Raw genomic sequence first — 25543 nt, 5'->3', positions numbered from 1 at the left:
TGAACAGTTCTCATTGATAGGGAAAATGAGCAAATATATCTGGTATGAACATCTCTTCAGAGTTGCTGCTGAATGAGTATCTTTATGTTTTACTAAAACATAAATTGAAGTACCCAGGCCTTTTTTTCAAGTGGTGGCTGATACCACCCTTGTGACCAAGCTATTTAATGTATTCCCTGACGGATGCTGAGAAACCTTGAGGTTTTAAAATATTCGAGAGAGTTTTTCATGGTAGAACTAGCTTTTGAGCAAGTTGATTTTTCTTTTATTTCCTTCATATGTTGAACTGATGATTCACTGAGCCTTCTTAAGCTCTTAAAATTGTGGAATTCAGTTTCAATGTATCTGTAACATATTATGTTATGACATGCCAGATGGAGAAGTGCTTTGAGTGGAGAAGGGTATTATTGGTGGACTTAACGCTATCACTCCTTAACTCCCTGATTCATTATGATTTTTGCAATCTGAGGATCACTGTTGTTAATCTTTGAGTAGTTAGTGTTGTAGGCTTACAGTTTGTGGGGTCATTGTTTTATTTCACTTGTGTATGGTTGTGTGTATGCACTTTATATTATGCTCTGTTGCTAACATATTACTAAATGCTGTTCTGTTTTTCTTTGCCCTCTGCTCTCTTGATTGCCATAGCTTAAAATTTATAGCATATGTACAAATTTTTTTACTATACTAATTTGTTGTGTAAAAGGGTTTTTTGTTGTAAGATACAACCTTGTGAGAAGCAGAAATGAGTCTTGCTGTTGCTCTAACTATCCATACATTTTTACAAAGTAGAACCAATCTGCTTTGTGTTTGGTTAAAACTACTACTTCTGAGTCTTTATTTATAAAATAAGACACTTAAAGCAAAAAGTAATATAGGATTTTATGGACAGAAATTCTAAGGAGAACACTTTAAAATTGCTAAGTGTAGTTGCCCGCAGTGGCAGACAACTTAGTTATGAAATACTGCTGATGAACTCATTAAGTTCCATTTCAAAAATAGTTATATTATTTTCCCTATTGTTCCTGTTGGATGGCTGTTCTGAATATTATTCTCTGTTGTGATTCCATTTTTCATTGTAAATCACTGTTGTAGTCAGTTCTTTTTAACTCTGAATGCATGCTTTCCATTTGATAAAAATTGTGTCAGTCCTCTGAATTTCAGAACTGTTTAGCTTTAAGCTTTGTCAAATAGAAGGAAAATATTAGGGACAAATTCTTATCAATAAAATCTGTTGGTAGTGGCAAATTCTGTAATACTAGTTCACAACTTTTTGTACAGTGTGTATTAATGATAAACAGTTTAATTTTAAGGTGTGTATGCAAGCATGAAAATACAATAATTTGTTTCCTTCCTGCTCTTCAATGTTCTCTTTTCACATAAATTTTTTTCCCAAGAGATGCTTCATTTTTTTTTAGCATATTGTCTAAACCTAGAAACTAGCTGTGCATAAAAATTGCCATTCTCTGAGGATTAGTCTTAAACCAGCAATGGACTGTTACATAGCCTGTACAGGGCATATAAAACAAAAACCGTTTTTTGAGGTGAGAAAACTACTATATATGAAACAAAAAAAAAGACACTTTGCTGTACATTGTCAGGAATTTGATGTATCTCTAGTTCCTGTTATGCAAGGTGAATACGTGAGCTAGAATCCCTCTGTCTGTGGCCATGTCCACAATTTAAAGCAAATAAGAAATAGGTCTCCTGCGTAATCTTTGTTCCATTCTGATTTTGGTACTAGATTTGGAAGACACTTTGAGTGAATAGCAGGTTTCCTATAATGATGTGTTTTGGTTTGACAGCCTTTGGCTAAAACCAGTTCTTTTGAAATGTCGTTCAGGCTCTGTCAGAGCATGGTTTTGTACCTTTCCTGACACAGCAGTAGCTGCAGAGTTAGTTTGCTAAACTATGATATGGGACATCTGAGATTTGTCTTTTGCTTGCAATTATTTGTGCCCGTACTGCCTGTTTGACAGGAAAATAAATATGTGGCCATTGATTATTCAAGACTGGATAGTGCCCAGCTCACCCTTTGATGCTGTTCTGCATTTTTTTTTTGTTATTTTATATATGAACATTAGAGCCTGACTGAAATCTGGTTGAATGCTTTCTCTTACTGGAGTAGTAAGGTATTGATTTTGTATTACTGACTCTCTACCTGGTTTTATAATTTTGTAAATATTCTGTAAAAATTAGAACAATTTAGAAAAGGCTGATAAATGAGGTGTATCTTTTCTGTGTTCGATTTCTTCCTTTCAGTTTCATTCTCATTCTTCCTTCCAGAGTCTTTTCATTCTATTCCCCGTCCTCTTCCCATTTATATTTTCTTTCTCTTGTTCATTCTGTCCCCAAGTTCCCTCCTTGCATTATACTACTCTTCATTTTCTGACATCCCATTAATCTTCCAGTCTTTATGGCTTACTTTCCCACCTCCACAAGCACACCCACAGGATGCTTAGAAATTTTACAGCATACCCAGTTGTCAAAAAACTAAACCTACAAGTCCCAGACCCGTAATACTATGCTGGGAATGCTCATTAACTCCCACACTGTTTGGAAAAAGAAACCAGTACAGTTAGTATAAGGTCTGCAAACCATAATACATGCCTAATATTCCACTAAACCTGGAAATTCCTCACTGGAGCTGGGGAAGAAGATGGGATCTGGCTTTTTTGCTTCAACTGTGCTTCTGATTTTTTCCAGAAACCCTAGAAAGAGTGACATGAACGTGTAGTTATAGTGGTGTGACCTCTGAAACATTAGGTTTGAGGAGAACACATTGTTCACCAACGGATCAGGAAACCTGTTGCAGTAGGTGGATGTACCAGCCAGTGTATCCTCAGCACAGAAGCTGCATTGTGTCTTTACTGCCCTGGTTTCAGTGCAAATTGGAAGGTAGATGGTCACACCCTCTTTCTTTGACTCAGAAGTGTGTGTCTGAGAAAAACTTTGACCTGGAGAAGATGAAGCAGAGTTGTGTTGGTTCTGCAGCAGACCCTTTCAATGTTAGTGGCTCTACTGCTGCAGCCACAAGCAGGAAGAAAGCAGTGGTGAAAGGTCTCGCTGCCGAAGCTGAAATGGACTTGGTAGTGAGAAGTGCCTGTGGTCTCAGATGCTTCTGTCCAGTCTGGGTGCCAGGATTTCTGTCAGACCACGTTCTTTACTGCTGGCAGAAGTCACTTAAAAAAATGACAAAAGACTGCGTGTGTATGATCAACTGATCGCCCCCTCCAATAATTGCCTGTGTATGCTAATTAAAAAAGCAGTATTCAGTGTATGGATGACAGTGCTTAGTTTTCAAAGGCAATAATTTGAGGCTTTTCTCTTGCTAAATAGCACCCATGCCAGCATTTAGTGTTGCTCAGTAGAATTATCATCAGATTCAATCTTAATCAAAGGTCTCTTAAACAGTGGACTTGAACAGTTTTTGGGTAGTTTTCACTCTCCTGTGTTGATTTTTTGTTTGGTTGGTTGGTTGGTTTGGGTTTTTTTATTATTTTGGTTTTTGTTTTTAGGCTTTGGAAGTAATCACAGTGTTGCTTTGTATTCTTAATTCTGCTGTGAGGAAGATGAAGTTATAATCAGTGTTAGAAATGTAGAGATACAAGCTTAAATTCTGCAGTAGTCAGTAGTAGGGGCTTGGCCTGCTTGCTTCTGTTTATCCTTCATTAATACTTCTTTTTAAGTATCACATTTAATTAACTATTCGGTACTTAACTGACAGTACTGTAACAAACTCTGCATGTTAAAACAATATTACTAGCTACACCATAGCTGCACACAGCTGTGCTCTGACCCCAGAATTACTGGATCAATCACTGATAACCCACCCCAGATTAGGTATTGCCAGCTGTGCCTCCAGTTCCTTTTTTTCTGTTTGTTGTATTCAGAGGATAGCACCAAAGAAAGCCAAGTAAAGCATTGCTAAGCAATCAAAGGAAATCAGTCCTCTCCTTTACCCTCTATTCTCTCTTACTGATGCTGGTTACTCTTAAGTAACCAGGATGCTGGTTACTTAAATGAGATGAATTAGCAGAACTGAACTTAAAAATTGAACTTAAGCACTAAAACGATGCCTCGTCATGGATAAAGGCCCCCAGTACTACAGTTAAAGATAACAGTTATGTTTTAATATGTTCTTTTTCCAGAATCCTACTCAAGTGGGAACTGCTCTTCAGGTTTTCCATAACCTTGGGACTTTGAAGGATACCATTGCTAATGTGGTGGATGGATACTGTGCAGTTCTGGAGGAGAACATAAAAAGTGCTTTGGATATCAAAGTATTGACCCAACCATCTCAAACTGTTACAAGAGGTGCGATACTTGTTTTACAGAGAATATCTGATTTTTTTTGACAGGAGTACAGTGTGTTGTCAAATGGAAGAAACTGTCACATCCAAGCCTGTTATAGGAATGTTTTCCTGCTGACTTTAACCAGTAGAGGGTGGGAGTAGGCATATATCAGAAATCATCTAATTTGGCTTTGTAAGACAAAATTGGGTCTGTCTGTTATGGGGCTCAGTTTTACCTTTATTCCTCTCTATCTCTCTCTACTAACTTGCCTAGAAAATTGTCCTCATTAGTTTACAACTTTGCAGCATTTTCTTAGCAGTTTCTCATGGAAATTACTTTCTGCTTTCTTCGTATTGGTGGGAGGATCACAGATAGAAATTATTTGCAAGGAGCGGAAGAAGCCTGCAACTACATTGTGATGCTTTTGTCAGATAGAAATTGTTTCAAAGCAGAATATTCACTATGAAGGAATGTTGCACAATTTAACCTTTAGTTCCCAGTTACCTCAGATACCGAAGAATACTGAGGAATTGGGTGGGCAGGCAAATTTGAACTTTGGCAATATGAATATCTAAATTTTTAAAAAAAAAGTTTTGCAACAAGCTGGAGGTCCAAAAATGTAATAAAGAAATGCAGCCTCTCTGAAGGGAAGTGATGGTTTAGAGGCTACATGCCCTCCAGCTGGAATATCTCTTCTTTTAGAGTTGATCTATGCATTTAAGTACTGAGCTGGTAATTACCTGTATTTTTCACAGCTGGTCTGTCTGCCATTCAGTTTGGTATTGCATCCTGCACAACTGCTCACTGGCATTATCTTGGTGTTTCTGTGGAGGTCTGAACTGCAGTGTGAAACAGTGACAAACACTGAAATATCTCCACTGATCTTCAGAGTTTAGTTGACTTCTCAGTTGAGAAAACTGAGGCTATTCACAAAGCTCTGTTCTGAAGGTATTTTAGGCTGCTTTGATTTAAAAAAATAAAGTCTTTGTCAAAGTGCATAGAGATCTATATTTTTAATATTTTAGTTTTCACATGTAAAAGCTGCAATGTGCTGGTTTGTGTTTTTAAAAACCATTTAGGTGGCCCAGGTAGAGCTGCTATGCCAACACCTGGGAACACAGCAGCTTTTCGAGCAGCCCTCTGGACAAACATGGAGAAACTCATGGATCAGATCTGTGCTGCATGTGGACAGGTACTCTGTAGTTAATTCCTGTTTGTCTGGTCATGCAGTTTTGGATATAAGAATTCAAGTGTTACTTCTCCTCTCAATAAATTCTTTTTTACAGGTGCAGCATTTGCAGAAAGTATTGACAAAGAAAAGAGATCCCGTGTCACATGTCTGCTTCATAGAGGAAATAGTTAAGGTAAAGTTTTAATTTAGCTTAATATGCTTTAGTAATTCTGTTAAGGAAAATGTGGTGAGAGAATGGTTTTGTTTACAATTTTACAGTTCCATATTTTTTTTAAAATTAAATTGATGGAAAAGTGTTGAAAGTCAAACTAACATTGAAAGATATATTTGTGGTCTGTGGGTTATTTCTGTAGGATGTAAACATGTTCTTTTCGTAATAATTTCTTTTGTTTTGTTTTAAAGGGAGCTGATAAGGCACCACTGTCAGTTTTTATTATGGATCATTAATGTCATTCCATAATACCATGTGATTTGAGTAATTAATTAAGTCTGTTAGTTTGCATAGGAGAATGTGTCTTCATCCATCACTTTCAGCCATCTGTTTCTCACTTCTTGACAATTTCTTCCTTGAAAAATAATCATGGCTGTTCTTTTGAATACCTATTATTTTCCATTCAATTGCATTGCTTTATATTCATATTTGGGATAAATTGATTAATGGTCTCCTTCAGTGTTAGGAACAGGATTACTGAAACTATCTCATCTACCTTTGTAAAAGCAGTGTTCCTGCTGACATCTCTTTTCCAAGAGTGTAACTGGGTTTTTAATTTACATTGACTTAATTTTTGAAGTATCTTGGGGAAGCTCTTCATATGCAAACATGATCTTCTCAACAGTGAAAGCAAATAATGAAGGTTAAATACAGCGTTTAATTTTATCTCTGTTAAGCCCATCTCCAGAAGATGTTGCACAGAGAATCACTTTTTTATGAGGCGCTTCAACTTCTCTTTCTGTGTTAAAAAAACAAAACAAAACAAAAAACACCACCAACAAAAAAAAACCCTAACAAAAAAACCCAAACAAACAAAAAAAACCCCCAAAACCCCCCACAAAACTCCTCAAAAAGTTTATAAACTTTTAGTGTATTTTCTTCATTAAAAGGTTTAATCTGGCAAAAAATATTTATTGCTACCTAGATGGATTGGCCTGTCAGTGGATCAGCAGGTTTAGAGAGAAACAGAGAAACCTGGAGACAGACTAGAAACTTGAAAGGCTCAGAAAGAGTTTGTATGGAAAGGGAACTTAGAGAAATGATCTGTCGGTGTTCATGAGTGCCTCCCACCCTGTGCCTGTGCTTCTCACTTTCACTCTTCCATTCCATAGAACAGCACTTGAAAAGGAGATTTTCCAGTTGTTGAGGTTGATAATAGAGGGAGGCCAAAGGAAATATTTTATCAGCCTGGAGAGTAAATGCACAGGGAAAATGCATCTCATTAGAAGCAGGGTAAGGAAAAACTTATTAGAAGATAAAAGGCTTTAGGGTTGTCATATGCTAAGCATGTTCCATGATCTCTCTGATTACCCTTCCTTCCCGTTAACTTCATATTGCAGGATTGCATCTAAGTGACAAATTGTATTTCCCAAATAAAATCCATCTATTTATTTCTCCACAGTTATCACTCTTCCAATTACTTTGCTCTTCAGTGGGTGTTTTGGTGTAGCATAACACCAAGCTGGACATTGCCATTCTCAGTGAGGCCACTGAGGAGGAGTGGTACATCCTAATCTGATGTTCTGCTAGCAGAACTCTCTCAGCATGACACAGTACTGCTGATGGCACTGATGCTTTACTTACTTCTTGCCTAAGATGGTTCAGAGTATAGCACACTTTTCTTCTTGGACATTCTCACAGTTACACCATTTGTTCTAGTGTTCTCTTGAAAAAGGTACAGCACCAGTGTGCAGATGAGTGAGCTCACACCAAACAGTAGAGGTGTTTTTAGGCAAAACCATACAAGTACTACGTGCTGCTGAAATTCAAGAGTATATGTGCAGATGGCTGTATGGGAGAGTATGAATTGTTTTGTACATTGAAAATAGATATAAATAAAAATTGGTATTTTGCCATTTACTAATGAAGATGTCCTCCATTAAACCAAACTGAAACATGCTTTTGTCAGCAAGTGTTCTGGAGAGAGAGAAAAGTTGGATTTTCTTTATTGTATTCAATTCCATTAATAAACTGAGCAAATGAACAAAACAAACTAAAGGTACTAACATTGTACCCGTTTGCTAGGGCAGCATGCCCACTCCAGAAGATAGGAAAACGAATCATCCACTCTACAGTCTGTGCACTAATTACTGTTACTGATGTCAACATTATTATTATAGTCATCTTCTGCAGCAGCTGCAGTACCACTTTGCCTGTCCATCTGCTTCCTTGTTTTGATTACTGTAGTACAAGTATCATCCTAGGAAGCATAAGAGAGGAGGAGACCCAGCCTTTTTAAAGCACAAGTCCTTTAATAGCAAGGAAGCTACTTGCCTTTTTTTTTTTTTTTGTAGTCATCATTATCCTTTTCTATTGGGGATTTTTTGTGTCTTTCTCTTCACAGATAGCACAGCCTGCAGTTTTTCTAATTTTGTATTATGATCTCAAATATGTGCTTTCTGGCCTTCTAATTACCTGTTACCATAATAACATTTAGTAGTGTTGTGTCATGTTGTATCCAAAAATGTATTTTAAAAACAGTAACTAATTAATTAAAGGATTCACAAAAATTCTCTGTTAAAACAAAAAAAAAGGAACAAAACAAAACAAAATATGACAGATGGAGAAACTGAGGTACAGAACTTGGAAAATTTATAAATACTGGAGTTCAGCAAGAGGGCAATGACAACACCTGCATCTTTTCTACTCTATGGTTTTTCTTACAGAATTCCCTTTCAGTTTTTTCCAACATTAGATGTGTCCAAGAGTTAAGTGACGTACTCAGGCTTACTTGAATATCGTGGAAGAATCTGGAGATTAAATTTATACTGCACTTTTTTCCAATCTTTCCCTTTGCAGACCTAGATTTTGGTATTTTTCCTCTCCACAATAAGAATTTAATGTCACTTTGAAAAGCAATCATGCACTTGATAGTACCTTCTAAAAACTGCTGCATTTCATACTAGTAATGAACTATAGATTCATTATTAATCTGTACCTATTAAAATTACATATTTAATTTTTAAAAAATCTGTGAACTATTTAAAGAAGAAATACATTTTGTTTAAGACTGAATGGACATTTTTCTGGGTTTTATGAAAGAAAAAAAGTCCTTTAATGGCTAGATTTTAGTTGAGCAAGGCTAAAATAATTCAGACTTCGTGGAGTTCTGATTTCTAGTTTGGGGGAAAATGAACAGAGCTTTCATTGTATACATTTTTTAAAAGATAGGATTATTGCTTTCATTATGTTAAGGGTAAAAATTAAAATTCCAATTAAAATTTAAATAATGTAAATTTGATATTTTTGTCCACCTAATGACTGGTTATTTATATCACTTCTTTCAATTGCATAATTCACCTTCAGAGAGCTAATAGGCTACTCCAGTTTATTCTGCTTTATTGCTTCTCTCTTTCAATGTGTGGTGACTAATCCTTCCTCAGCTGTTGTAATACCTAAACTACAATTGACTTCAGCATAAGTTGCAGCAGAACATATCTTTCTATGACAGCCACCTTCCTAATTAGAGATAAGAGTCCCTCTAAGCCCCTTGTAAAAGAGTTGAAAATGATCTCTGATCCTCATCTATTTTGGGTCCTTCACTCCTACATAGGCATCAGGGAGCAGTTCTGTAAAGTCAGAAGCAGCCTGAAAAGCTGAAAATCATTTTGTAGGGGGGATTTGGGGTGGTCAATAGAAAGGGTGGGCTGGGGTCTCTCTGCTGGGCAGAAAGGTGCTGACTCCCTGTGAGAGGCCAGATCTGCCCTTGATTGCCTTTGGATGTCCCATTTGTTAGCAGCTGAGGCACATCACAAACCCTGTCATTTATGTAAGCCTCTGGGTGAAAAAGTGAGCTGAGAGTTGTAGGGAGTGTTATTATGTACTTTGTGGAGGGCTCTTATCATTGCTTCTGCTGATGAACGTTTGGTGAGTAAGCAGGCTATTTTCCTGAGTTGTCAACACTGGCAGTATGAGGTGTTAACGATACAGAAGGAAATGTCCTCAGCATTACATAAGATAAAGAAAATAAATGGAAAATATAGATGTATATTGACAGAGTGCACTTACATTTCACCTTCTTATTTCTCCTCCCCATCCAAACTTGTTAAAAAATGTTGCTGCTTTGAAATTGTTCATGTCTATCATCACATATTCACATTCAGTTGACCCAATTAAAAAATAATCCCAAGTGGAAAAAATTGAAAAATAATCTAATTATTGCCTTATGTGAATTCAGAAAATAATATGATTTTCACCTATTATTACAAGTATGTTATTTATTTTTCAGTGTTTTTTATAGGAGCAGAATTGGATTACTTGCTCATCATTTCTACTGTGATTTCTGTTATTTAAGGAATAGTGTGGTACTTTGTGGAGATCTAAACACAAGTGGATGAACAGGCTTTTGATCCACAAAATATCAAAGATACCCTTTATTTCAGACCTAGAAATTGCCCTGCGGAATTCACTTGCAGGATTTTTGAGCACTTTCTTAAAAAACCAAGAAGACCATACCAGTTAAAGGTCCTGATTCTCATTTTGAATGGATCTGTGTGCCCAGACAGGCACACTAAAAGTAATTTGATTCTAATTCACATGGGAGGGTCAGAGCCTGTGCAATGGTTTTCTAATGACACTACACTTTCTCTAGAACTTTAATTCTGTTTCTCTGACAGAAATATGCAGCTGTGAAGAAAAGGGATGCTGTGGAGGTTGTGTGGGTTAGGAGGTAATAATGACCTTCTTTCTTTTTCACTTCTGTTTTGGTGGCGTTTGTGCAAATTGCAGATTGGTGATGACTGCAAATCATTAAGTTGGTTGGTGTTCAGTCAGCCTGCCATTGGAAAAGAAATACATTTACCTGAAGTGCCGCCTTTTATCATCGTTCTTGTCAATCTTACCTGAACAGCTACGGGTTGAACGGACGTGGTAATGAACCACCCTTTCATCCTTGGAGCAGGGATGGAGTAGTCAAGGTGAAAGCATAGTTGGAATTGAAGCTGTACATACTAAATCACTTCTTGGGATAGAAGAAAGCTGTCAGATCCCTTGGGTAGCTACTGGCTTTTGAACATTAAGTTCATTTACTTCCAGTAGATGCATATCTTGCAGGAATATGGAAGGATTAATTAATGGTTTAAGTAGTTTTGAAGATATAGGGCACTGTTTAATACCTAAGTATTTTTGTTCCTTACATATTAGGTTTTCTGAGGAATCACATAAGAATTCTAGTATTCTAGTTGGGAAAATGCACAGTCTTAACTTTATTTTCTAGTTAAGAAGGTTATATTTAAAAAAAAGCAAAACAGGTTTTGTTTTTTTTTCAGCTGCATAAAGAGACCTTTTTAAAATGTTGCACTACTGCTGGAAGTCTAGAAACTATTACACCTTGGGTATAAACTGATCAACCCAGTTTAATGAAATTCTATGCCCTGCAGTAAAACAAAAAAATCAAGGTCATTTTTAAAATCACAGTGCCATTTATTGACATCTGTTCACCTGTAACATGTAATGTAAACAACATTACAAATTTAAATTCACTCTTATTTTAAGAAATTTAATCTTGACTAAGAATATAGAAAAGATTTATTGAAAACACACTTGGAATTTGTCTGTTTCTTTACTGATTATTGCACTACTGAGGATGATGGCTTTTTGTTCACAGTCTAACATTTGGCAATTGTGTTGCTATAGAAATAGTGCAAATAGATTTCCTTATTTCTGTCCCAAAAGATCTTGCTGTACAAAATTGTTAAATCATTTGTATTGTTGCTTTATTGGCGGAAAAAATATTTAGACTGTCCTTTAAATGTCTTCTGTTTTTAGAGCAACGTTCACAGTCCCGTGTTTCTTTACGGCGGAGCCTTTGATTACAGATAGAAAACACTGTATATATTAGTATGCAAAGCCTGATTTCAGGAGCCTGCAGCAACTAGCTGCATGGTAATATTCACTATATTGTTTTACATTTCAAAGAGGCTTCACAATAAAGATGTTTTTCACATTCTACTCAAAGTATCGAAATTTCTACAGGGAAAAATAAGTTGGAAGTGATTGTCATGAAGTGGGAGCCAGTTTAGAATCAGTGGGTCAGATTTATTATTTGAATGTTCAAATAGCTATTTTAGACACACACAAATATGATAATTCACAGATGGGAAATTATACTCATTAAGTTCTAAATTTACAGTGTGGAGGAAATAGAGACATTTGTAAAAATAAATACATGTCCTTTCAGCATCTTCTTACATTCTTGTCTTTTACTGAATAAGGGGGGTACTTTCATTCTCATTCCTTGAATTTAGATTTAATGTCAGATACTAAATAGTTATATTAAGAACAGAGCTGAAGAGATTTCATTTCATTTCATTTCAATAATAGCAAAGTTAATTAGTAGTTTGATATTTTTTTTTTAAATGAGGTAAACTGTTCTGTTTTTATGTTTGAGGAGGCTTGAAATCAGTCTTCCAGGATGCAGCATTAATATTATTGTGTAGTAACTGAATACAGTTCTAATATCTTTGCTCTGATGGTACTGGTACTCAGCCCATTATTGTTCAGTGGTTTTATTAACTTACTAGTAGCTGTTAGTAAAAATGGGTTATACTTTTTGAACTGGGAAATCAAATTACTTTCATGTGAGTAAGAAGGGGTTTAGCACATGAATTCTGTCAGTCTGTAGCTTTTTCCATAATCTTGCAAGCAGGCAACATTGAATCTAAATTTCAGATCTATACAGCTGAGTAATAATGTCGCTTCACACTATTAACAAGTCTCCTTATGTGCTGTGATACAACACACTACTGATATGAAGACTACTGAAAAAAAATTAATAGGCAAGTATAATTTCCCCCCAGAGAGTGGTGATCAAAGTATAACAGGAGTTCAGTGGTGAACGTAAGGGGTCAATACGGGGTCCATTCTTGTTTAAGACCTTTATTAATGATCTGGATGATGGGGCAGAGTGTACTCTCAGCAGGTTTGCTGATGACACAAAATTGGGAGCAGTGGCTGATGCTCCAGAGGGTCGTGCTGCCGTCAAGAGGGACCTCAAGAGACTGGAGATATGGGCTGACAGGAACCTTATGGAGTTCAACAAGGAAAAGTGCTAAGTCCTGCAGCTGGGAAACAACCACCCCAGGTACTGGTACGTGCTGGGGGCCACCCAGCTGGAAAGCAGCTTGGCAGACAAGAGCTTGGGATCCACCAGTTGAACATAGCTAGCAATGTGCCCTGGTGGCAAAGAAGGTGAATAATATCCTGGGATGCACTAGACAAAGTATTGTCCGCAGCTTGAGGAAGCGATCCTTCCCTTTATTCACCATGGGTGATACCACACCTGGAATACTGTGTCCAACTTTGGGCTCATCAGTACAGGAGAGACATGGACACACCAGAGAGAGTCCAACAAAGGGCTGCAAAGATGATGAAGAGGCTGGAGCATCTCTCCTGTGAGGAAAGGCTGAGTGAGCTGGAACTGTTTAGCCTGGAGAAGAGAAGGCTTGGGGGGATCTCATCAGTGTACACAGATACCTGAAGGGAGGGAGGGAGCAGAGAGGGTGGAGCCGGACTCTTCTCATGGTGCCCAGTGGCAGGACTAGAGACAATGGGCACAAACTGAAACACAGGAGGTTCCCTCCAAACATCAGGAAACACCTTTATACTGTGAGGGTGACAGAACCCTGACACAGGTTGCCCAGGGATGTTGTGGAGTCTCCCATCTTGGAAGTGTACAGAAACATCCTGGACACAGTCCAGAGCAGTCAGGTCTAAGTGGCCTTGCTTAAGTAAGGGTGTCCAACCAGATGACCTCCAGAGGTCACTTCTGACTTCAACCACTCTGTGATTTGTTGACTTGCAGCTTAAAATCTCTGCCTAAAAGGCCAGTATGCTGCTTTGAATTTAGCATCTATTAAATATGGACTTTTTCTGCCTTAGACTAGCAAAAGTGTTAAACTATTGAATAAGTAAATATTAACTATTAAATTTTTACATTTAATTACATTTTACATTTAATTTTACAATCAAATATTAGATTTTGCTTGTATTATTGGGGGAAGACTCAATTTTATTATTTTACAACAGAAAGATTTACTTAAGAAAACCTTATCTTAAAATACAGTTTGCTAGTTTGTGTTCACCTATAAGAAGTCTACATTCAATTTTGCCTTCTTGGGCTGGGACAGAGCAGGATGAGCTAACACTGTCTAAATGTCTGCTGGCACTGGCATTATGCAGTATTATTACACAGTCTTAATTATTTTATCTAAACCCCCTTCTGTTATAGGAAGATAGCACAGTATTACTGCTTGCGCAGAGTATTGACAATAGTAACTTTATAGTAATAGTTGAAATGAAGTAGCTATGTAGGGTAAAAACATTTTTAACTGATTGTTGGTTATGACCCTGATTCAGCAGAGCACTTAAGTACATTCTTAATTTTACATTAATAGGGTATTCCATGGAAGTCAAACGGACTACTTCCGTCTGTTATTGTAATAAGAATAAACTTTATCCAGTTCACAAACACAATAAAATGAGCCCCACTGTTGAGAAAATGCATTGCCGTTTGTGATCTAGCCTGCTGGGCATATTTTGTCTGATTTATGGGTATAATTTTCATGAGCGAGTAATTCCTATGTGAATAGTGTGTGTGACTGAGTACCAAATTTTTGAACAGCATGGAAAAGGGTAAAATTAGAGTGGATAGGCCAGAGTGGAGTTTGATTGTTGTATTTTTCTATTTCACTCTACACAGATGCAAGTGGGTTCCCTAGAAATAACATTTTCAAAAGTAGCTGAGTGCTTATAGTCTCTATCTCTTTCAAAAGCATCTTTCTATTTCCCTGGTTGTGGACAGATGTCCAGCAGGTCAGAATGACAGAGAGTTGTCCTAGTTTATGTTACTGGGCAGTTGTTCAGTTCATTTCTGAAAATAATTAACAAGGGGAAGACAGATCTAAGCTGTCTTGCACTTCCTAAGGAATTGCGTAGGGGCTACTAAATCATATGAGCGTCTGCTCAGCTGATCAGTTTTAGGGAATAAAATGGTCATTGGGCACAGGAACAGCAGCGACAGTATTTTTAATTCCCCGTTTGGGTTGGTAGATTAGTAGTTTATGTAGGTATACTTTAGGTATAGAAGCATTTTCACAACAGATTTTTATATTAGAAAGGAGCCAGTTATGGGGCTGATCTTAACCTCCCAACCATTTTGTGGTGGTGCAAAGTATGATTTATGAGCAGATTTTCTCTGCTGTGAGATCAAAATAAAGCTGTGAACAGATAGTACCATTAATTCAAAAATGCTGAGTTAAATGGATCTGATTTGGGGGGAAAGTTCTGCTTTGCCATTATAGTCTTACAGTTGCTTACAATTAATGTTCATAAATTTAATTTGGTTGTATTTCATGATGAGGAAAATACGTATATGTCAAACTGAATCTTACCCATCATGAGTTTTAGATACCATCAATTACAGTTAAGGTTCCTTTGTTGAAGAAAGAACATATTGCCTGAAAAGAGGAAATAACATTTTATTTTATGCTGAAGTGCAATAATTTCCTTCTGAGAGACTTTCAATTATGTATGGATGTTTTATGTAGGCTTTCTGTATATGCAGTGTGCACCTGAAACAGCTTTGCAGCAGATAACAGTACCTCTTAACTTCCAAAGGTTTATGTGTTCTCTGTGTTATTAAACACATACACTGATGGGGGGCGGGGGGGAATATGACAGAACAGTGACCTTTTTCCAGTGTTGTTGGTTATGGCATAGGAAGCTGTTGGAAAATGATTGCTACAGAGCTGAAAAGATAATCGGATGCAGTTCATTACTCATCTTGTCAGCTGCTCCTGCTACAAGGGATTGTATCACAAGATGTTAATCTGCTTGTGACTAGATTTCAAAGCAAGCATTTTTATTTTGGAGGGGGTGTATGTAATTTAACATCTTTCAATTTTATTTCATTTTCAGAAGCAAGAGAAATGGAAAATTCCTGATTTAAAGTCTCAGAATATTAATTGATAGAAATATTAGTACATCCTTGTGGGTTCTGTTACAAAAATATGATGATATGCTGCAAAAAGCTATTTAATTGCAGAAGTTGTTCTTTTTAAGCTGATTATGAGGTTGAGTATACCTTGAATAGTGGAAGTTAGTCTGCTAGCACACTTCAGTGTGCTCTGCAAGACAAGTATAGTGTAGACACAAGACAGATTTGGACCAGTAAGAGTCCTAATTACACGTTGGATCACTAATGTGGATGTACTCAGTGCTCTGATACATTGTCTACCAGTGAGGATATTTGGTGTAAGTGTAGAGGAGGACCATATTCGTTAGTTAACGCTCTGCAGATGGGAAGATGACAAGAATGCAATTTTAGCTAGATGGCATTTTCTAAAAGTGAAAGGCCCAAAAGAGCAGTTACTTTCTGATACTGTGTTGCTCACAAAGCTATATGAAGCATAGGGGAAGGCTTATAAACTTTCCATGACATTAAGATGAGCCGGTAGGTTGACTGTGTACATTTTAGGCAAGTGATACTGACTGTTTCTCTTCCAGCTTCATCCTGCTTATCTTGTTAAGTCCTTGAAGAAGTTGTCCAGTAGAAGGGGCATTCCTTTAATTTTCTGCTGAACTGGAGAAAAACGCTCCCTTTGCTGCCATATTTTTGTCATTTACTAGTATTGATTGTTGTCAATGGTATTGCACCTTACATTTTAAATAGTTAAATTATAATTTTCATTGTCAACTACAGGCATCGATGTAATCTCTATTAGAATACGTTATTTAAAAAATAAGCAGTGAGACACACTTAAAAGTAGTTTAAAAAGTAATATATTGAAGTATTGCGTAAGAAAAAGAAATTACAGATTTAAACAAAAAATAAATTGTTTCTGGATGCTCATGGTTACATATGGCACTTCTTACTCCCGCAGGAGTATCTCATGCTAATGCCTTGCTGTATTCCAATTCTGGTAGCTACAGTCCACCCACTTAAATACCCCCTGGTGTATGCGTAGGCAACAATATTCTCTGGTTTCTGCCACAAACTCTTACATGGTCTTCTTGGTGCTATTAATCAGCAGCTATATTTCACCTCCAGAGAGACTGCATCTCAGCACTGGCCAAAGTGAAATATTGTATCATAGGTTATAGAAGCAGCCAGTAATGACTCTGTAGATAGTAGTTTTAGTTGATTCAAAACTGGGACATTAATTATCTTTGCCCCTGAACATTTTTGACTGAGTAGTCAATCAGTATGAAATGTTACTTGAATTTTCCATGTAGCTTTTCCTGTCTCTCTCTCCTCGTACATAATACAGTTGTCTAGCTGAGACATGAGGTCCTTCTTCACTACAGAATTCTGATACAGTTAATGAACACCATTTGCCCGGGTCAGAAGACACAAGCTAATGGGCAGAGGCTTAAGTGGTATGGCTGTGGCTACCTATGCAAATACGTGCATGACAACATAAGTATGTGTGTCTGACTTATAATATATAGAGAGAGGGAGGTATATACAAAAGTTAAATATTTTCACTGTAACATTAAATGTCATCACATGTATGTTACTCTTATTTGTTACCATGTTGAATGGGACAGCTCAGACAGGAATGTCAATGTGGAAGGGTACATACCTGGTTTTTTTTCTGGGCCCTTTAATCATTGGGCTTTTTGCTGAGACTGTGACAGAGATGTAGATGGCGATTACAGTAATGAAAAAAAAGTTGTCTGAAAATGCGCTGTAAATATTTTTCCGCCTCCATTTGATTATTTAGAATTTGAATTGAGTTACCATGCTGAATAGGCAAACATTTTTCCAGGTTGGGATAGAGAATATGAAAGCTAATTAATCTATAACTAATGCAAAATGCTATTTCTTTTTAGTAATATTCACATTCTAAATTTGAAACTGTGAAATGAAGAAGTAATTTCACATTTATGCTATTGCAATAAATTTACCCAAAAAAAAGAGATTCTGTGTGGAGAACCTTCTGAATAATTTTCTGATATAATAATTTTACTTTGCCCGTTTATGAAAGTCAAGTACAATTTTACAGAAAATACAAACGTAGCTATAAAATAAGTTGCTTCAATTTCTGAATTCATTATTGTCCTCAAGCAGTCAAAAATGAGCTTCCATAATCCCAATGTACTTTAGCATTTAGTGTTAATTATCATACATTTTATGAGTCCAAAACATAAAAGATATTCCCTCTCAATTCTTAACCCATGACCCATAAACTTTATCTTTCTTTTCTTTTTCTTTAAAGATAAGGGGTAGGATTGGATGAATTCCTCATGTAATCACAGAGTTTGTGATAATAATCCTACTTTTTATTATTATTACTTTTAAATGTATCAGTGTTCTTTTGACTGATTTCCAGGTTTTATATTAATTCTTTAAGATGATAATTTTTTTTTACTGCAACTTGAGCTTGAACTTGCAGATCTTCAAGAGGAATGCAGTGGTACGTGCTTATGGATGAAATTTTAAACACCTTCATTGCTTTGCATGTTACTGTCAATGCAAGTGAATAGAATGCATTTTTTGACCTTTGTCATCTTAAGTGGTAATTCAGTTTTACTAAGCAAGTTTGCAGACGACACAAAACTGGGAGGAGCTGTTGACTCCCTCGAAGGCAGGGAGGCCCTGCAGAGGGACCTTGACAAATTAGAGGGATGGGCAATCACCAACCATATGAAGTTCAGCAAAGTGCTGGATTCTGCAACAGGGATGGGACAACCCTGGATGTCCATACAGACTGGAGAATGAGATGCTGGAAAGCAGTGCCACTGCTTTCCCCAGGGCCATCCACCAGGACCCCAAAGTGGCAAGTTGAATATGAGTCAGCAGTGCCCTGGCAGCCAGGATGGCCAGCTGTGTCCTGGGGGGCATCAGGCAAAGCATCACCAACTGGTCGAGGGAGGGGATTGTCCCGCTCTGCTCTGCACTGGTGTGGCCTCACCTTGAATATTGTGGCAGTTTTGGGCACTGAAATATTAAAAAGATATTAAGCTATTAGAGAGTGTCCAAAGGAGGTCAATGAAGATGGTGAAGGGCCTTGAGGGGAAGCCATATGAAGAGTGGCTGAGGGCACTTGGTCTGTTCAGCCTGGAGGAGACTGGAGAGAGACCTCATTGCAGTTACATCTTCCTCATGAGGGGAAAAGGAGGGGCAGGCACTGATCTCTTCTCTGTGGTGACCAGTGACAGGACCCAAGGGAATGGCCTAAAGCTGTGTTAGAGGAGGTTTAGGCTGGATATTAGAAAAAGTCTCTTCACCTAGAGGGGGGCTGGGTACTGGAACAGGCTCCCCAGGGAAGTGGTCACAGTGCCAAGCCTGACAGTTCAAGAAGCATTCTGTGAATTTAGAGTAGTTGGACTTTTATATTTAATAGATTATCTTCTCCATTTTGTGGTACTGGGCAGTGCAGAATTTGAATTGACATGATATTCCTCTTTTTTTTTTCTGATTATCATTACTAGAGTGATTTTGTCAAACTGGTTAATGTATGCAGTAGGGTCGGTGGATGACATGTGTACCTTGCAATGAAGAAAACTATTCTGTTCAGAGCAAGTTTCCCCTTCCCATGAAAACACTGGGCAGTCTTCCAAGTAGTGGGCAGGACAGTATACCCATCCTCATCTCCTGTAGTTTTTCAAGCATGCAAACAGGGACAAAAAAACCAGAAAGCAAAATCATACTTCAGTGCATGACCGTAAGTGCCAGATGTTGGGAGCAGTAAGGAAACAGCCATTACCTCCCTGTCCTTTTGGCAACAGTGTTTCCACTTCTGACAGCAAGCCCTGTTGGCACAAGGCAGTGAAGAGTCAACTGTGAAGTTTGCTGTATTTTCATGTGGTTTATGTTTTTAGAAACAGGAACTCTGTGTGCAGCAGAGCAACATGCAGTGGTGTTGATCCCTGGTCGGAGTTTGCCAGCACGTTTTAATGGCAGGAAATAATTGCTGTGATGTAGCTGGCATGAGAACCCCCACAGAATGTGAAGGTCATTGCAGTGCAAAGAGATTTTCTAACACGTCTCCTGAGGTGTGCTGCTTTGGGCTGCACTCATACCCCTAGAGAACTGGGAACATTTCTGTCAGATGTGGAGGAAAATATTCCGTTGGATACAAGACCAAAGTGTTTGTTTTTGTTTCCTCCAGTACTTTTTCTAGCTCTAAGTCTGAGAGAAACTTCTCAGATTTCATTTACTTTGTTTTTATTCTCAATGATGAAGAGCAGCTTTGACTGGAAGCATTTGCATTGTTTAAGATTTTTTTAAAAGAATATGTTTTGAAACTTGTATTTCTTTTGTCTCTTTGTCTCAGGATGGCCAGTCTGATATTTTGTACAAATTTTGGACTGCAGTAACTCAGACACTTTCCTCTCAGTTTCAGTCAGCAACAGACTGTAAGTATTCACTATAAATGATGTGTAATGTGTTCTGTAGTTATTTTGAATCTCTCTTTTCAGTAAGTCCTTCGCTCATTATCTCCTCTATCAGAACTATAGCAGTGGTTCCCTCAGAACAAGGTCTGTGAATTAAAAACTTCCTGATTTTGTAACCAGGCAGGACGATCCTCCTAAACTGTGGTTGAATTTTCAGAAAGAAGTATTTACTGTTTCATTAGGTAGTTATTATCTAATAATAAAAAAGTATTTTTACGTGGAGGTAAAAATGGTTGGAATGGTACATTATAGTTCCTAAAGCAAAGAGGTTGGCCAAATTCAAAACAGTAATTTGATTTTAAAGAGCAATTCTTACAGTCTTTTCTTGTTATACACTGATTAGTTGTAAAAATCTGATTTTAGACTTTTTTTGGATACCTTTATAAGTAGGAGTTGAGTTTCTTCAAGACTTCATGTCTCAATAAGACATGAATAAGAATAAGACTTCATGTCTGAATAAATGGCTGCTGTTCTGACTATACACAATATTCTGTACATATGTACAGATAGCAGATACAAACAAGGATATTAAATAAAAATAATGTAAACATAAGACAGTTCTATTACTAGTACATACTAGTGCAGCATGCAGTTGGATCATGAGTGAGTTTGGTGCTTTCATGAATGTATCTTTCACGTTTGCATACAGTGTATTAAATTAGTCTTTTGCACATAAAGTGCACAAGATGTGCATTTATCTTTCTTATCTCAGCTATTGCATTGGCCCTTCAAAATTTGGTCCTTCCAGACTTTATAGCAGCAGCATAATTTTGAGGAACTGACTGGTGGATTCATGTTCACTGGTTGCTAAGTAACTAGATGATCCCAAAAGAAAATTTATTCATCCTCTGTTAAAACATATTAATTTTACTGTTTTCCTTATGCATTACTTTAACAGCAGAATGTACATACCCAGAAACTCCTGTGTTCAAACCAAACATGTGCTACCTGTTTTCAGCACTCAGTTTTAAGATTATAAAATTGTGACATCATTAATGGGATCAACCAACATTACAGAACTGAGGGAACTCTTACATTTTGTCAGCTGTACTTTGTCTAACATCTGTCCAAAACTATTTTATTACTTGCTATTTTTAAACATGGGTTTTATGTAGATATTTAGAGGTGGTTTTGAATGAGAATGATGTTTTTTACTTGTTTTTTTACTTTTTTTACTTTACCTTTTTTTTTTACTACAGCTGAGTTTTGGGGAAAAAATGTTTAGAGTGAGTAGACTTTTTATTTAAATGAGGCATCTGTATGAGAATGTTCGTTTTTAACATGCAGATTCCTGGTGATTGAATCAACTGACATCAGTCAGACTCTGGATTGTATAGATCAGAGGAAGCTTAGATAATATGAGAAAAAATAGTGTAAAAATAGGAATTCATGGCAGTTTACAGTGTTTGCTGATAAATCGTGATCTGCTTTTGTGAGGTTGGACAGTCTTTATAAACTTAGCTTCATGACCTAAAGTAACTCTGTGCTTGATAATAATAATATGAATCCTCCAGTATTCAAAATTAGAATATATTTGAGTTGAAAGCACAGGCTGGGTGAAATGGGGCAGATGTCTGGAACCTGAAAAACCTACAAATGAATGGAACAGTGTTAATCTCCTAATGTATTGGGAAATCCAAAGAGTATGAGTGATGTTAGGTCAAGATTAACAGTTGCTAAAACAGTTGTACATTTGTTTCATTTCCTGTTACTTGTGGCAAGCCTTTCAAGCTGAAAATAATACTGATTTTTCTTCTGGCTTTGTCATTCTTTGACAAGTTTAGGAATTGCATGTTAAGTACCTTGTTTTAAGAACTGTGTGCAAAAGCATATGCTACCCTCATCACATTTCTGAAGCCTTTGGTTCATAGGACTTATTTTTTCTGCTTTAAATGGATATCTTCAATGTAGCACAGCCCCACACTTTTCTTCCATCAAACTAGTATTAGAAAATCTCTAGATTTAGAGAGTTCTAATCACACTTTGGCCTTAAATGAATGATGATAATTAAGTTTGATACCAAACTTTTCACAACCATGATTACCATCTTTATTGTACAAATAAGTTTTTCATGTCTAGTCTTCCAGTTCTGACTTTTATGCTGTTACTTTAGATACACATGTTTGTCAAGTGCATTTAATGTGGTAGCTCATGCCACTTTGAAATTAATATTAAATTATTAAATTATTAATATTAAACTTAAGACAACACTGTGTAACATTAATTGATATAAATGCAAGGATAGAGGTTGCTTATATGAGTCAAAAAAATTAGTTTGAATTTCACACTGTGTATTGCTTTGTTTTGCAGCCTCTATGTTTTTGAAACAAGCATTTGAAGGAGAATACCCTAAATTACTGAGGCTTTATAATGACTTGTGGAAGCGCCTCCAACAATACAGTCAAAATATTCAGAGGAATTTTAATACGAGTGGAACTACTGATCTTTTTGCTGAGCTACAGCAGATGGAAGAAGATGCACAGGACATATTCATACAAAAAAATGAAGATTATGAGTATGTATTATGAACTTTAAGGCTATAAAACATAAATCTTTGAACCTTGTAAGAAAACAGAATATTTTTATAAACTTACTGTTACTCAAATTGTCAGAGAGGGAAAATTTTTAAGGGTTTTTCCCCCTCTTACATTATTGCTTTAATGCTATTCTAGAGCTGTAGGATTTTCATTTGGCTATGTAATTAACAGTGTTGGGTTGTCTTGTCTTTCACAAAGTCTCTGACTTTTGAACAGACTCTATCTTTTTGTCTCTTTGGGTGAAAAAAATAGCAGAATGCTGAAAATTCAGTTTTGTATGCATTGCGATTACAGCAGTAGCTTTCTGCTAATGACACTGCAATCATTTGAGTGTGACAAATGCTCACTTGTTATGATTCACAGTTTTTAGTTTATACATCATAGAATAAATGTGATCTAAGTGGTAGATATCAGAAAGATCAAACTGAAACAGGTTCATCAAGTCTAGGACTTCTAGGCTTATGTAAGAAAAAAATGAATATTTAATATGAGAATTTTATTGGCTTAAATACATTCTTGAGCAGTCAGTGGGAGACTTATAAGAATGTTTTTCAAGTGTATATGTTTAAAGAGCAGAAGTAAAAACAGGTTCAGTATTGCAAGGTTTGTATGGTCTGGAAAGATTTAATGCTATTGTGTATTTTAATTTAAAATGTAGTAATTTTTTCTTGTACCCAAAGTCCAGAAAAGGCCTTGAAAGATTCACTGCAACAATATGAAGCTGCTTATTTGTCAAAATCCTTGTCTCGACTCTTTGACCCCATCAATCTTGTCTTCCCTCCTGGAGGTCGGAATCCTCCCTCTTCTGATGAGCTTGACAGCATCATTAAAACTATAGCCAGGTATGCACATGCAAGGCATTGCAAAATGTAATACTCAACAAGCATCAGTAGTTTTTCATAAGTTACCATTTTAGAGATGAGACTTCCTTAGCAGTAAAAGGTTGATTACTCTGTAATTATAAAACAGGTTAGTGTAAAAATTAAGTAGGATTAAGGAGAGGCTAGGTTAGTCTAGAATAGCATTGCATGGCATAGAATAGTTCAGCTGGAAAGGACCTACAATGATAATCCAGTCCACCTTCCTGAACACTTCAGGGCTGACCAAAAGCTAAAGCATGTTGTTAAGGGCGTTGTCCAAATGCCTCTTAAACACTGACAGTCTTGAGGCATTGACCTCCTCTCTAGGAAGCCTGTTTCAATGTTTGACTACCCTCATGTTAAAGAAATGCTTCCTAATGTCGAGTCTGAACCTCTCTGGTGCAGCTTTGAACCATTCCCACACCTCCTCATACTGGATCCCAGGGAGAAGTGCTCAGCACTTCCCTCTCCACTTCCCCTGCTTAGGAAGCTGTAGAGAGCAATGAGGCCACCCCTCTTCATTATTATTTATAAAAAATACTACATTTTATTATTTATTTTCTGTATTTTGTTTTTCTGGAATAAATGAAATTTTAATTTAGGTTTTAATTTGTAAGCTTATAAAAGATCAGGATATTGTAAATACAGATATTGTAAATGTCTGATATCTTAATTATTCTGACTGTGTCAAAGAGAAGATAATAGTTACTTGATTGGAAGTGATAATACCTCATGTAAGTATTCTGTTAGAGTAAAACAGCAAGATAATAGGTAGAGATGACTAGGTAGAATTTGTAGAATGAGATACATAAATTGCCAGTGGTGCATTTTCCCTCATAAGGTTTTGGTAAGGACTACTATGTTTAATAATTCTGAAAATGATGGGCGTTGTTCACAGTATGTGTCTGTGTACATAAAATATTAAATACTGACACTGTACTTGTGGCTGGGAGTTGCAGATGCTCAGAACGTTTCTGTTGTGGTGATTGATGTTATTTTGCTCCTTGCAAAGAAGAAAGGAAAACAACACGAAAATTATGAAATCCCAGCTGAGTTTTCCAGAGTGACCTTTAGCTAATGATGTTTGGGGCCCTGCAGATTGAGTTCTCGGAGAAGGTTATTCTAGGTCAGGGTGCCTAGTGAGTCTCCAGCTCTTGGGAGAGGGTACTCTCATCACCAGCAACATGGCAGTTCTTGTGCTGGTCTGAATGCAGCCCCAGCCGATGGAGATCTGGGGAGGTTCCTGAACAAGAAATGATGGGAGTGATTTAGAAGTCTTTTCCTTCTTCATTTGTTCCCTCTCATTCCTTTGGGACCTCTGTTACTCTACAGGATTGCCTAAAACACGGCTTATTAGTTGTGTCAAGCTAAGGCGTCCCCTGGGTATTTCTGCACAGCTCATGTAATTCTGGAGTTGAATGACTGTGTATTCACCTGTAATGTTTGAAGGCAGCTGCCAAAGCTTGAATGTAGTTAATTGCTGTCAATATTTTTGAATGGCTTACTAATAGTGATTTCATACTGAAGTGTCATTCCTAAACTTTGCTCATTTTTACTAGAATAGGAACACTGAACGTGAAATTCCCAAATGACTTGTTAAATTGTAAACTGAATTACTGTGCGTGGAAAGACTTGGTTGTATGTGTTACTCTCTCTGAATTGACGTGCCACGTAACTACGTATTCAGAGTTAATTCTTTATCATTTAAATACAGCACTGTTCAGTTGTTAATTAAGATTTGTAATCTTTGCTTCCAGTGAGCTAAATGTGGCTGCTGTTGATCCAGACCTGAGTTTAGCTGTGGCAAAAAATGTGGCAAAGACCATTCAGCTTTACAGTGTAAAGTCTGAGCAGCTTGTAAGTAATTTTAAATTTCTAAAAACTGCTGGGTTTTTTATGTACAACATTTTGGCTTTTGTAGATTTACAACATAACAATAAAGCAATTTAGATAGGCAAAAGCTTCCAGTTGGCTTTCCACTGTAATTGAAAACATTTTCAGTTAAATTCTGCCTTCAAATAAACACAGTCTATTGTTAGAAGTAAAATTT

The 25543-nt window shown here is 36.9% G+C and overlaps 1 protein-coding gene across 1 annotated transcript in view; it reads left to right on the top strand.

Moving 5' to 3' along the window:
• Positions 1-25543, top strand: part of COG5 (component of oligomeric golgi complex 5) — a 182459-nt gene that overhangs the window by 114290 nt on the left and 42626 nt on the right. Inside the window, exons 8-14 of the mRNA XM_051805124.1 lie at positions 4149-4314; positions 5373-5485; positions 5580-5657; positions 19976-20057; positions 22407-22611; positions 23314-23475; positions 25251-25350. Of these exons, the coding sequence (XP_051661084.1) occupies positions 4149-4314; positions 5373-5485; positions 5580-5657; positions 19976-20057; positions 22407-22611; positions 23314-23475; positions 25251-25350 (906 nt within the window). The remainder of the gene's footprint in view (positions 1-4148; positions 4315-5372; positions 5486-5579; positions 5658-19975; positions 20058-22406; positions 22612-23313; positions 23476-25250; positions 25351-25543) is intronic.

The sequence above is a fragment of the Manacus candei genome, unplaced genomic scaffold (genome assembly GCF_025592945.1).
Source record: "Manacus candei isolate 608988 ecotype Guabito, Panama unplaced genomic scaffold, ASM2559294v1 h1tg000063l, whole genome shotgun sequence".
NCBI lineage: Eukaryota > Metazoa > Chordata > Aves > Passeriformes > Pipridae > Manacus > Manacus candei.
The sequence above is the reverse complement of the archived record's forward strand: the minus strand, read 5'-3'. Positions and strand labels throughout refer to the sequence as shown.